Below are 12,305 nucleotides of genomic sequence, written 5' to 3' on the forward strand. Positions count from 1 at the left end.
CATTTAGGGTAAAGACCCAGCCCGACTGCGATCGGAAGTTATCCCGATCCGTCTGAAAACTAGCATCACTGTACCCTCGTACCCTTAAGTCATCACTCCCACCGAGGACTAGAAACCATTCCTTGGTCCTCCGAAGGTACTTAAGAATATTCTTAACTGCAATCCAATGTGCTCTACCAGGATTCCCCTGATATCTGCTGACCATGCTTAAAGCGAAGGCCACATCAGGACGAGTACAAGTCATAGCGTACATGATAGAGCCTACTGCGGAAGCGTAAGGTACTCGGCTCATATCAGCTATCTCTGTCTCTGTACTCGGGCTCTGAGTCTTACTCAGCTTGGTATTGCTTTGGATTGGCAACTCCCCTTTCTTGGAATTTTCCATATTAAAACGCTTTAGCACCTTTTCCAAGTATGTATCCTGACTAAGTCCTATCAGTCTCTTTTCCCTGTTTCTTACTATTCTTATTCCTAGAATATAAGCAGCTTCTCCGAGGTCCTTCATAGCGAAACATTTCCCAAGCCAGGACTTGACCTCCTGCAAGGTTGGGACATCGTTTCCTATGAGTAGTATGTCGTCGACATACAATACGAGAAAGCTTATTATACTCCCACTGGCTTTGACATACACACAAGATTCATCTTCGCTTCGCAGAAAGCCAAACTCTTTAACCTTCTCATCAAAACAAAGATTCCATCTGCGAGATGCTTGTTTCAATCCATAAATAGATCTCTCAAGCTTGCATACTCTATTCGGATGCTTCACATCGACAAAACCCTCTGGCTGATTCATGTAGACATCCTCAGCCAACTTTCCGTTAAGGAAAGCGGTCTTTACGTCCATCTGCCATATTTCATAATCATGAAACGCAGCTATGGCAAGCATCACCCTAATAGACTTTATCTTCGCAACTGGTGAGAAGGTCTCATCATAGTCAACTCCGGGAGTTTGAGTAAAGCCCTTCGCAACCAATCGCGCTTTATAAGTATGCACTTTCCCATCCATGTCCGTCTTCTTCTTGAAGATCCACTTGCACCCGACTGTCTTTCGACCTGGTACATTATCAACCAAATTCCAAACTTGGTTGTCGTACATGGACAGAATCTCGCTGTCCATAGCCTCTTTCCATTTTGCAGACTCTGGGCCTGCCATGGCTTCCTTATAGTTGCTAGGTTCATCCAAATTTACTAGTGTACTATCACTAATAAACGTATCCCCTTCAGTAGTAATATGAAAACCATAAAACTGGGGTGGAACACTAGCCCTAGAGGAACGTCGAAGAGGTAAGGACACGTCAACAGGTTCAACAGGAGTTTCCTCCTCAAGTTGAGTGCCAGTGTCAGAGGTTCCTTCATCGCTTTGATCTTGACTTTCTTCAAGTTCAATTTGCCTCCCACTGTCTTCTTGGCCTATCAATTCCTTTTCTCGGAAAACTCTTCTTCTAGCAACGAAGACAACATTGTCACTCGGTCTATAGAAAAGGTAGCCAAAAGACTTCTATGGATAGCCGATGAAATAACACTTCTCACTACGAGGTTCAAGTTTGTCGTGAGTCTCTCGTCGTACGAAAGCCTCACAACCCCAAACCTTAATATGTGCCAACGAGGGAGCCTTCCCTGTCCACATCTCGTGAGGAGTCTTGGAAACCTTCTTAGTGGGAACTAAGTTAAGTATATGGGCGGCAGTCTCTAAGGCATACCCCCAGAAAGCTATTGGTAACGAAGTCCGACTCATCATAGAATGAACCATGTCCAACAAGGTCCGATTACGTCTCTCAGCCACACCGTTCAATTGTGGCGTTCTTGGAGGCGTCAATTGCGAAACGATTCCACATTCTTCTAGATAGTCGTGAAACTCAAGACTTAGGTACTCTCCTCCTCGGTCTGACCGAAGCATCTTGATTTTCCTGCCCAGCTGATTCTCCACTTCACTCTTAAATTCTTTGAACTTTTCAAAGGTTTCCGACTTTTGCTTGATCAAGTAGATATATCCATATCTGCTATAATCATCTGTAAAAGTCACGTAGAAGCGGCAAGCATCCCTTGTGGTGGATCTAAAGGGCCCACACACATCAGTGTGTATGAGATCCAATAAACCCTCACCCCTTTCACAAGTGCCAGTAAAGGGTGACTTGGTCATCTTCCCAAGTAAACAAGATTCACACGTATCATCGTCCCTAAGGTCGAATGACTCCAACACTCCATCCTTTTGGAGTTGGGCTATGCGTTTCTTGTTGACATGGCCAAGGCGACAGTGCCACAAGCATGCTTTGTCTAGACTAGTAGACGAATCAATATTCAAAACATTATTTCCGAAATTATCAACAATCATCACAGATTCATAAATCCCATTACAAGGTAATGCATTGAAATAAAAGACACCATTCAAATAAACATTAATAGAACCATTACTATTATCAAAAGAATATCTGAAACCTTGTCTAAACAACCCGTGAAAAGAAATAATGTTTCTTGCCATATCTGGCGAATAACAGCAATTCTCTAAATTTATTCCTAACCCATTTCTCAACACTAAAGAATAAACACCGACTTTGGTCACAGGCGATGATCTTCTGTTTCCCATAATCAGGTTCATCTTCCCATGCTCCATTTCCCTACTTCTTTTTAGGCCCTGCAAATCAGAACAAATGTGGTAACCACATCCTGTATCAAGAACCCATGAAGTAGCAAATGATGAGTTATTAGATTTAATAGAATACATACCTGCAAATGTGGGCTTGATCTTCCCATCTTTTATGTCCTGAAGATATTGTGGGTAGCTTCGCTTCCAGTGGCCCTTTTGGTGGCAATAGAAGCACTCTGCTTCTTTAGGATCGGAATAGGGTCTAGCGGGGCCTACTTTGGTCCCACTTGAGGACGAACCATCACGGGGTTTCCCCTTATGGTGGCTCTTACATGGAGCCTTCCTCTTTTTACCCTTTCCTTGACCTATCGCCATCACAGGAGCGGCCACAGCAGGGGACGGTGCAACGGATTTATCTTTGAGGTTGCTCTCAGCAGTCCTCAAGAGTCCTTGGAGCTTGCTCAAGGAGACCTCCTCTTTATTCATATGGTAGGTCATCCTAAACTGATTGTAGCAGGAGGGCAAGGAGTGGAGGATTATGTCGATAGCCAAATCCTCATCAAACTTAACATTAAGTTTGAGAAGACGATCAACATACCTCTGCATTTTCTGCAAATGAGAGGTTAGGGATTCTCCACTCCCCATCTTAGCGGTGATCATGTTAGTAATGATCTCATAGCGCTCTTGCCTCGCGCTCTGGTGATACCTTTCCAGCAAATCCTGATGCATTTCATATGGATACATGTCCTCATAGGACTTTTGGAGTTCGGGGTTCATGGTGGCCAGCATGATGCAGTGAACTTTCGTGGCATCACGCTCGTGGGCCTCAAAGGCGGCCAATTCCTCAGGAGTAGCAACATCTGGGATGATCTTCTCAAGCTTTTCATCGAGGACATATTCTTTGTCCTCGTAGCGTGTGATCATGCGGATATACCTCATCCACTCGGTGAAGTTTGAACCATCAAATGTCACTTTCTGACACAAGTTCATCAACGAGAATGACCCAGAAGCGTTGTTGTTGTTGTTTGTTGACATCTGAAAAGGAACAAAGTTTGATTAGAAAGAATCCCTAATTAAACACCCAAATGAGTAATTAGGGCTAGGATCCAACAACATTATTTACAACTTAGAAAGGGATGCCGTACTCTAAAAGTAAATAATTTGAAGGTAAGTGAATGACGATTCACTAATTCTCACCATGAAAAACGAAAAAGCAATTTAGGTTTTAAATGTATTGAAAACTCCTAGATCTTTGAGATTCATTGAACTTTTCAATGGCATGTTTAAATCTCGATATGCATTTCAAATTTGCGACTGGGATGCCGAGGATCGCAAACAAATTTGTGAATAACCATGCGAATCAACGCAGTGCACTCAATGTCTTTATCACCTAATCAATGTGCCGGTGAACCACACACGCTCCATTGATCTATGGCAAAACTCGAGTCACCCTTCGCTACCAATGTCATCCCCAAATTGATGTGCCGGTTAACCACACACGCTCCATCAACGTTTGACAAGGGTACGAAGTGTAATTCCATGGATTAGCATCATTTTCACATTTTACCCTAAAGTAACTAAGAGTGGGAATTTGTAAAACAATGTAGTTACTTTAATATTTCCATTATACTTTTAATGAGGAATTAAGTGCCCTATCCTATCCGTTCGGCTAACGACCCTCCACCAGTCAAGCAAGCGGTAGATGTGAGTGTACATCCATTAAGCGCCATTTTATAGGCAGCAACCTTATACCCACCTTATAGACCGGCTTCGTGAATGAGGCCTACTAGCGATAAGACTAGCTTATTCTTATACATGTATAATAATTAATCTTATAATATCATAATTGTATAAGGTTGTATTTTAAAACATTTCAAAAATACCAGTATCTTAATGTGTATTTAAAATTTTCGGAATTAAGGCTATTTAATTTAAAATTTTAAACACCAAAAATCTTTGATTTAATAATTATCAAAATCAAAACAATTAATTAAATCTTTAGGGATTATCATAAAATTAAACTATTAATTTATTTAATCCTTTTATTTTTAAATATATGGAAAGGATAATACAAGATCTTCAATTATCTAGTTTAAACAATTAAATTGATAATCACAAAGATAGTATTATCCATATCCCTAAAATCTTGGGATCTTATCTTGGGGACAAGGGATTTTCGAAATCCCTAGGGTTTCATAACCCTAATTTCGAAATTTGGAGGCTAGGCAAAAAGGTTTCAAGAACCCTATCAAAAATCGCCAACTAGGGTTTGGCAACCCTAATTTGCGAAAATCACCAAGCCTTAGGGTTTACTTGCCATAAACCCTAATTTGTCAAGTTCATAATATGCATCAAATCCAATTGAAAACAAAAAACCAATGGCTCTGATACCACTGTTAGGTTTTATACAAACAATCCTATGTGTGCATGCAACCCTAGTTTGGATCTATGTTTTCACTATAAGACATACAACTTTATGAACACAAAATAAACCCTAGCATGCTTCTATAATTTTCGAAATTTACATAGAAGTGTAGAAAACATACCTTTGTTGTTATATAGCAATAACAACTAGTTTCCTTGATCTCTTGAACTCTCTAGAACTCTTGAAAGCAAGCACCACAATTGTAGTGCCTCTAATGGCTCACAAACACCTTGAAGCAAGAAGGCAACTAAGAGAGAGAAGGGAATGATGCTAATTTCGGCCCTAGGGTTCCCTTGGAATCAAGTGGCCTTAAATTGAAGCATAGGGTATGTATTTATACTATAGGGTGCTAGGGTTTCAGTCAAAACCCTAATGGACAGCTTAGCCACCAAGCAGCCCAAGAAACCTTATGGAATGAGGCCTTGGACGAAAATATGATGATCCTTCATCATAATTTCGTTCCCCCATTAGTCCATTAGGTTTCCTAGCCCAAAACTCAACTATCACACAATTGACAGTTTATACCCCTTTATTTAATTTGTCTCTTTTAGTCACCAAATTAATTCCTAATTAATTTATGACTAATACTAATCAAATAAATATGATTTCTCCTTTAATATATTATTCTTATAATATATTAATAAATCATAATATCTCCTCTCTCATATCAAATTACCTTGTCAAGTTGCTTTGGTGAAGGCAACCCAAAAGGACCATGCACACTCGGGTCAAGTATATACCAAATATGGTTACTGACTTAGACATTAATCCAACATTTACTTGTTCCAAAACTTGAGGGCAAGTTTTGTAAACTTTCAAAACTTTTCATATTCATAACTTATGAGTTATTAAAAATGAAGACACTTCATTTTATAACTTAGGTGTTCTTTTAATGGCTTTTAACACATAGAGACTTTTGGTTATCCATAACTTGAGGACAAGTTGTGGACTCCATTAAACAAATAAAGATCATGAATTAATTATATAAACAAGTAACTCCTATGATCTATCAAGAACTCATAAGAACATGAATATTCATATCAGTATTTCAAGAACATATGAACACATATAATCATGGAAAATTGATATTAGCCCTTGTAAATGGATTAGAACAATCATTACACCATCTAAAACAAGTTTTACAACACCAAAATAGTTTAGGGTAATGTTTCTAGTCCATTTCCAGCAGCCAAGCTCCAAAAACTGCTCACTGGGTGACAAACTCGTCGAGTTCACCTGGGAACTCGTCGAGTTCATGCTATAACACAAAAACTCGATGAGTTTTTGGCCAGAACTCGTCGAGTTTTCTTGTTTGGACAGTGTTTGGCTTTTGAAAAACAAGTTTGCATCAACTATTTAACAAACAATCCTAGGCTTTGATACCACTGATGGGTTTTGAGCATTCTAACACTCCTAATGTGTACATGCAACCCTAGAAACCTTGGATCTATGTTTGACTAAGATACATGCAAATAATTAATTTTCCAAGGTTCTTATCCTATCTAGCATGACATGGGGAACTCGAATCAAATAAATCTAGTAGAATTACTTACGTTGTAGTTGTAGATGATTGCTTGGAGTTTTAGAGCCTAGCACCAATAGTGTGGATGCCTCAAACGAAAATCACAAATCACCACAAACTTTGGAACGTTGAGAGAATAGTAATCACCTTCTTGAAATCGGCCCTCTTTCTTTACTCACCACAACTAGTGTGATTTCAAAAACCAAAGCCTCCTTTATATAGTGTGGTGGATTTGGATTACATCCATGTAAACCCTAATACCCACGTCTTTTCATTTCCATGAGATCCATGGGTTAAAGCTCCATGGAGTATTCATGGACTTTCCATGCAAGCCTAGCCCATTCCAAATAAGCATTAGCCCACACTATATAAATACAAGAGCCCATATTTAATTAGTAATGCTTTTGATCTCTAAATTAATTCTAGATTAATTATAGAGCAATACTAATTAAATAATATGATTTTATATTAATATATTAGAACTTATAATATATTAATAAATCATGACTTAGACTATTCTCAAAAGATTATCCATAAATTGTTCGGGTGAAGTGCAACCCAAATGGACCATGTCGGGTCGGGTCAAGTACATACCAAATATAGTAATGGACTTAGACACTATATCCAATAGAATGCTGAAGAAAAGAGGTTTCCAAGTCAAGAACACTTGGGAGGTGCTTGAAGATTTGAAGATCCTAGGCGCTAATATGACGATATTTGTGTAAGAGATTCATGATTTGAGTGAAGGAGTGTAGAGTATTCAAGTGTAGGATGAAGGTACTTACCAAAAATGGAGGAGAATGCACAAGAACCGCCTTGAAATCTCGAGTTTAGAGATAGAAGGTGAGAGAGAAATGGGTTTGTTTTTTGTGAGAAGAATGAGTATTTTGGGAGGAGAGATAAATATTTTCTAGCCTTTGATAAGTTAATATGCTGGAGAAGAGTGTGAGAGGACAAATAATTGACTAGATAGAGATGAATAGTGACTGGAGGTTGTCATAGGGTGGTATGGGAGGTAGCTTGTGTCATTACTTTATGGGGAAGTCAAGACTCTAACCCAATATCTTGCACAAAAGATGTTATTCTTAGATGAAGGTTTTCCTTTGAAAATGTGATTAAAATATGAATATATAAGGTCTTATATGCCAAAATATAAGTTTGGGTGAAAATCTCATGTTAAAATCATGAAAAACGAGCTTAAAACGCGAAACTACTCGAAAACCGAGATCAAGAGGCGAACCTGCGAGGGTTCGGTCGAAGGAGGTTGAGAGCCAAAAGTAGATTGATACGAGCCAAAGGGAGGTTCGGTCCTCATAGGAGGCTCGCAAGAGAAGGCGTAAGGAAGTGAAGGCGAAGCGAGCCTAACTGAATGGTGACAACCGAAGCTGATGCAGCCGAAGCTAATCTTGGTCTGAATTGTTTTTTCGATTCGTAAGGAGGTTTCGGCTCTTAGAGGGTTCGGTTCGCTTAGTTCGGTTCTAAGAGTTTTTGTTCCTAGGGTTCGATTCTTAATAGGCTTCAACCCCTTTAAGCTATTTTTCCATAAATCTTTCCGTTTTAACGATTTTTTGACCAATTTAAGGGTCGGGATGCCCCAAGTGTTTATAAAAAGTTAAGAGAGATTGTGAGAGATTTGGGAGAGAGAGATTGCGAGAGATTTTGTTTGTGACCTTTGAGAGTGTTTAGCTTCGAAATGCAAGGTTTGTAAACACCATTAAGCCTCGTTATCAGTGTTATACGCCCCCGGGGGGTATGTAAAATGTTTTATCGAGTAGTTCCATCACTTACCCCGATTAGGGTTTAGATTTTCTGAACATATGAAAACTCTAAGTGATGCTTTTGTATTAAGATAGTGTGTTGTACAATAGTAAACATAATGTAAACCCTAATATACAAGGGTTAATTGAGTTTACCGGTTTGACTATTGACTTTATTTTACTTTAATTTGACCAGAAAGTGACGGTTGTCACATTATCCCCCCGTTAGAAGGAATTTTGTCCCGAAATTAGCACTTTGACCGGGACTTCAATAGTTGGGGAAAAGGTGCGGGTATTTTTGTTTCATCTGATCTTCGCGTTCCCAGGTGAACTCAGGTCCCTGCTTAGTGTTCCATCGGACTTTCACAATGGGAATGCGAATTTGTTTCGTTCTTTTAATCTCTCGACCCATGATTTCTATTTGTTATTCAACAAAGTGGAGATTCTCGTTGATTTCAATCTCGTCAAGAGGAATAACGAAAGTCTCGTCAGACAAGCACTTCTTCAAGTTGGAAACATGGAAGGTAGGATGTACATTTTTAAGTTCTTGCGGTAGCCGAAGCTTGTATTCTACCTGGCTAATCCTTGCGAGGATCTTGAATGGTCCGATGTATCTCGGGTTCAGCTTTCCCTGCTTACTGAAACGTATCAAGCCCTTCCAGGGTGAGACTTTTAACAGCACTCGATCTCCAACCTGGAATTCCAAAGGCTTTCGCCTGTTATCCGTGTAGCTTTTCTATCTGTCTCTGGAAGCCTTTAGTCGCTCTTGGATTTCGACAATCTTCTCTATAGTTTATATTATGATCTCTGGGCCAGTGAGGGTGTTGTTTGGTACTTGTCCCTTAGTTAGTTATGTGTCACCCACTTCAGCCCAGCACAGTGGTGATCTGAACTTGCAGCCGTAGCGGGCTTAGAATGGTGCAATGTCGATCCTAGTGTGATAACTGTTATTGTACGAGAACTCGAAAAGTGGTAAATGGGGATCCCAAGCTTTACCAAAGTCTATCACACATGACCTAATCATGTCTTCTAGCATCTGAAAGGTCCTCTCACTTTGCCTATCGGTTTGTGGGTGATCGGTCGTACTCATGTCCAGCCTAGTTCCCAAGGATTTCTGAAGTGAGTGCCAGAATCACGAGGTAAATCAACTATCCCTGTCTGAGATAATGGACTTTGGCACCCCATGCAACCTTACGATTTCCTTGATGTACATCTTGGTCAACTTCTCCATTTTGTCGGTCTCCTTCATCGGTAAGAAGTGTGCGGACTTGGTCAACCTGTCAATGATCACCCAAATGGTATCGAGGACACCCGTTATCTTAGGTAGTTTGGTTATGAATTCCATGGTTATTCGTTCCCATTTCCATTCGGGTATCATAGGTTACTGTAGTAGACCCGAAGACTTTTGGTACTCTACCTTAACTTCGACGCAAGTCAGACACTTTCTCACATACATGGCGATTTCAGATTTAATGTTCGGCCACCAATAGAGTTTCATTTGGTCCAGGTACATCTTATCCAAACCAAGATGTACGGAGTATCGAGTTTTGTGTGCTTTGTTCAGGACGACTTCACTGAACCCACCGAATTTCAGTGTCCAAATTCGATTCATGAGATAACGAGCTCCGTCGTCCTTGACTTCTAAATTCTTATCCATTCCTCTTAATGCCTCACCTATCACATTCTCAGGTTTCAAATCTTCTAGTTGTGCCTCTTTGATTTGTATGGACATGTGCAAATGGATTATCATGGTTAATGACTTTACTCGGCGACCCGAGTATTCTGTTCGACTTAAGGCATCAGCTACTACGTTGGCCTTACTTGGGTGATAACGAATCTCACACTCGTAATCATTCAGTAGTTCTACCCATCGTCTCTGCCTCATGTTGAGCTCTTTTTTATTTAGGATGTGCTGAAGGCTTTTGCGATCAATAAAGACAGTACACTTTGTTCCGTAAAGGTAGTGCCTCCAGATCTTTAGGGCGAATACTACTGCTCCCAATTCGATATCATGTGTGGCGTAGTTGACCTCGTGCGTTTCTAATTGCCTTGATGCATAGGCAAATGACCTTTCCTCATTGCATTAACACACATCCAAGACCCTGGTTTGATGCGTCGTAGTAGACCACAAAGTCTTCGGTTCCTTTTGGTAGAGATAAAATCGGAGCGCTGCACAGAGCCTGCTTTAGTGTTTGGAACGCAGCTTCTTGTTTTTGTCCCCAGTCGAAAGTTACTCCCATCTGGGTCAGGGTGGTAAGTGGTTTAGCGATTTTTGAGAAGTTTTGGATGAACCTCCTCTAGTAGCTGGCAAGGCCTAAGAACTAACGGATTTCTGTGGGTGTCCTTAGTGCAGACCAGTTTTCAATTGCCTTAACATTAGAAGGATCCATGTGTATCCCTTCCTTGCTATATACATGACCGAGGAAACTTACTTCTCGAATCCAAAATTAGCACTTTGAAAATTTTACATACAATTTCTCTCCTCTCAGAGTCTCCAAAACTTGTCGTAGGTGTTAGCCGTGTTCTTCCTTACTCCTCGAGTAGAACAAAATGCCATCTATGAAGACAAATACGAACTTGTCTAAGTAAGGCCGGCACACCTGGTTCATTAGATCCATGAACACAGCGGGTGCGTTTGTTAGTCCTAAGGGCATCACTATGAAATCGAAGTGACCGTACTAGGTTCTAAACATCGTTTTATGAATATCCTCCTCCTGGACTCGTAGTTGATGGTATCCCGACCTCAGATCGATCTTTGAAAAGTATGTTGCTCCTTGGAGTTGGTCAAACAAGTCGTCGATTCGGGGTAGTGGGTATCGGTTTTTGATGGTAAGTTTGTTCAACTCACGATAATCGATGCACATACGGAACGATCCACCTTTCTTTTCCACAAACAGGAGTGGTGCTCCCCAAGGCGAGAAGATTGGTCAGATGAATCCTTTGCTTACCAGGTCGTTTAATTGATTGGGTAGTTCCTGCATCTTGGTTGGCGCTAGGCGATAAGGCGTTTTGGCTACAGGGGTAGCTCCATGAATTAGGTGAATTCGGAATTCGACTTGTTGTACAGGTGGAACTCCAAGAAGGTCTTCTGGGAATATGTTAGGAAAATTATAGACCTCCAGGATGTCCTTGATGTTCTTAACCTCTTGTTTCTTATCCACTACGTGGGCTAAGAAGGCGTGGTTTTCCTTTCGGAGATACTTTTGGGCTTTGGCGCAAGAGATGCTTTGTAGGTTTGCACTAGGCTTGTCGCCATAGATGACGAGAGTTTCACCGTCCGATAGATTAAGGCGAACGACCCTTTCGTAACACAGAATGTCAGCACGATTTGAGCTTAACCCATCCATGATGATGATGATGTCAAAGCTTTTTATTGAAACCGTCAATAGATCGATTTTGAATGGGTGATTGTCTAGAGTGAGGGTACACGTTGAGTATATGTTGTTAGTGCTTTCTGTTTTTCCATTTGCCATTTCTACGACGTATGTATCTTTTAGTGACTGGGGATTTTGTTTTAACAATTGTTTGAATTTGTGGCTAACAAAATCCCTCTCTGCTCCACTATCGAATAATATGCATGTATATGAGTTATTGAGGAGAAACGTACCAGTAACCACCGTGGGATCTTCCCTTGCCTCCCCTGCCCTAAGTCCAGCATCCTTCCAACACCACCGATATTTGCATTTTTAGCTTTTGGGTAGTCCTTCTTGTAGTTGCCTGGTTTCCCCGCAGTCGTAACAGGATCGGCTTGCTCCGGCATTTGCGAACGGGTTGGCTTGTTGAGCAGACGCCCTGCAGAACCGGGCGGTATGCCCCTTTTGTTACAGTTGTTGCAGTGCATTTCTCGACAAGGACCGTTGTGGTGAAAGTTGCACTTGCTGCACTTGAGAAGGGTTCCAACATATTGCCTCAGTGGTGCCGCAGTGGAAGGAGTGGTGGCAACATGGATGGTAAGAGTTTGTTGCTTCTTGACGGGGTCCTGTGTCGGTTGCTTCTTTTTATTATTCCAGAACTTCC

At 40.8% G+C, this 12,305-nt stretch overlaps 1 protein-coding gene across 1 annotated transcript; it reads right to left on the bottom strand.

The window, feature by feature from the left end:
* Positions 1-11,215: 11,215 nt before the first annotated feature.
* On the bottom strand, positions 11,216-12,048 carry LOC145040934 (uncharacterized). The gene is made up of 2 exons (XM_078988818.1): positions 11,896-12,048; positions 11,216-11,788 (listed from the first exon to the last, which is right to left on the bottom strand). Exons 1-2 carry the CDS (start codon positions 12,046-12,048, stop codon positions 11,216-11,218), a joined length of 726 nt encoding a protein of 241 aa, XP_078844944.1.
* Between the last annotated feature and the right edge of the window lie 257 nt (positions 12,049-12,305).

Source organism: Lactuca saligna, chromosome 4 (genome assembly GCF_052625555.1).
Source record: "Lactuca saligna cultivar CGN05327 chromosome 4, ASM5262555v1, whole genome shotgun sequence".
NCBI classification, from domain to species: Eukaryota; Viridiplantae; Streptophyta; class Magnoliopsida; order Asterales; family Asteraceae; genus Lactuca; species Lactuca saligna.

Bases quoted from the DNA above. Each gene is read 5' to 3' on its own strand.
- LOC145040934 (XM_078988818.1), bottom strand. From the start codon at position 12,048: ATGCCGGAGCAAGCCGATCCTGTTACGACTGCGGGGAAACCAGGCAAC. The intron at 11,789-11,895 runs GTACGTTTCTCC...CAAAATCCCCAG, and splicing joins AGATCCCACGGTGGTTACTG to TCACTAAAAGATACATACGT.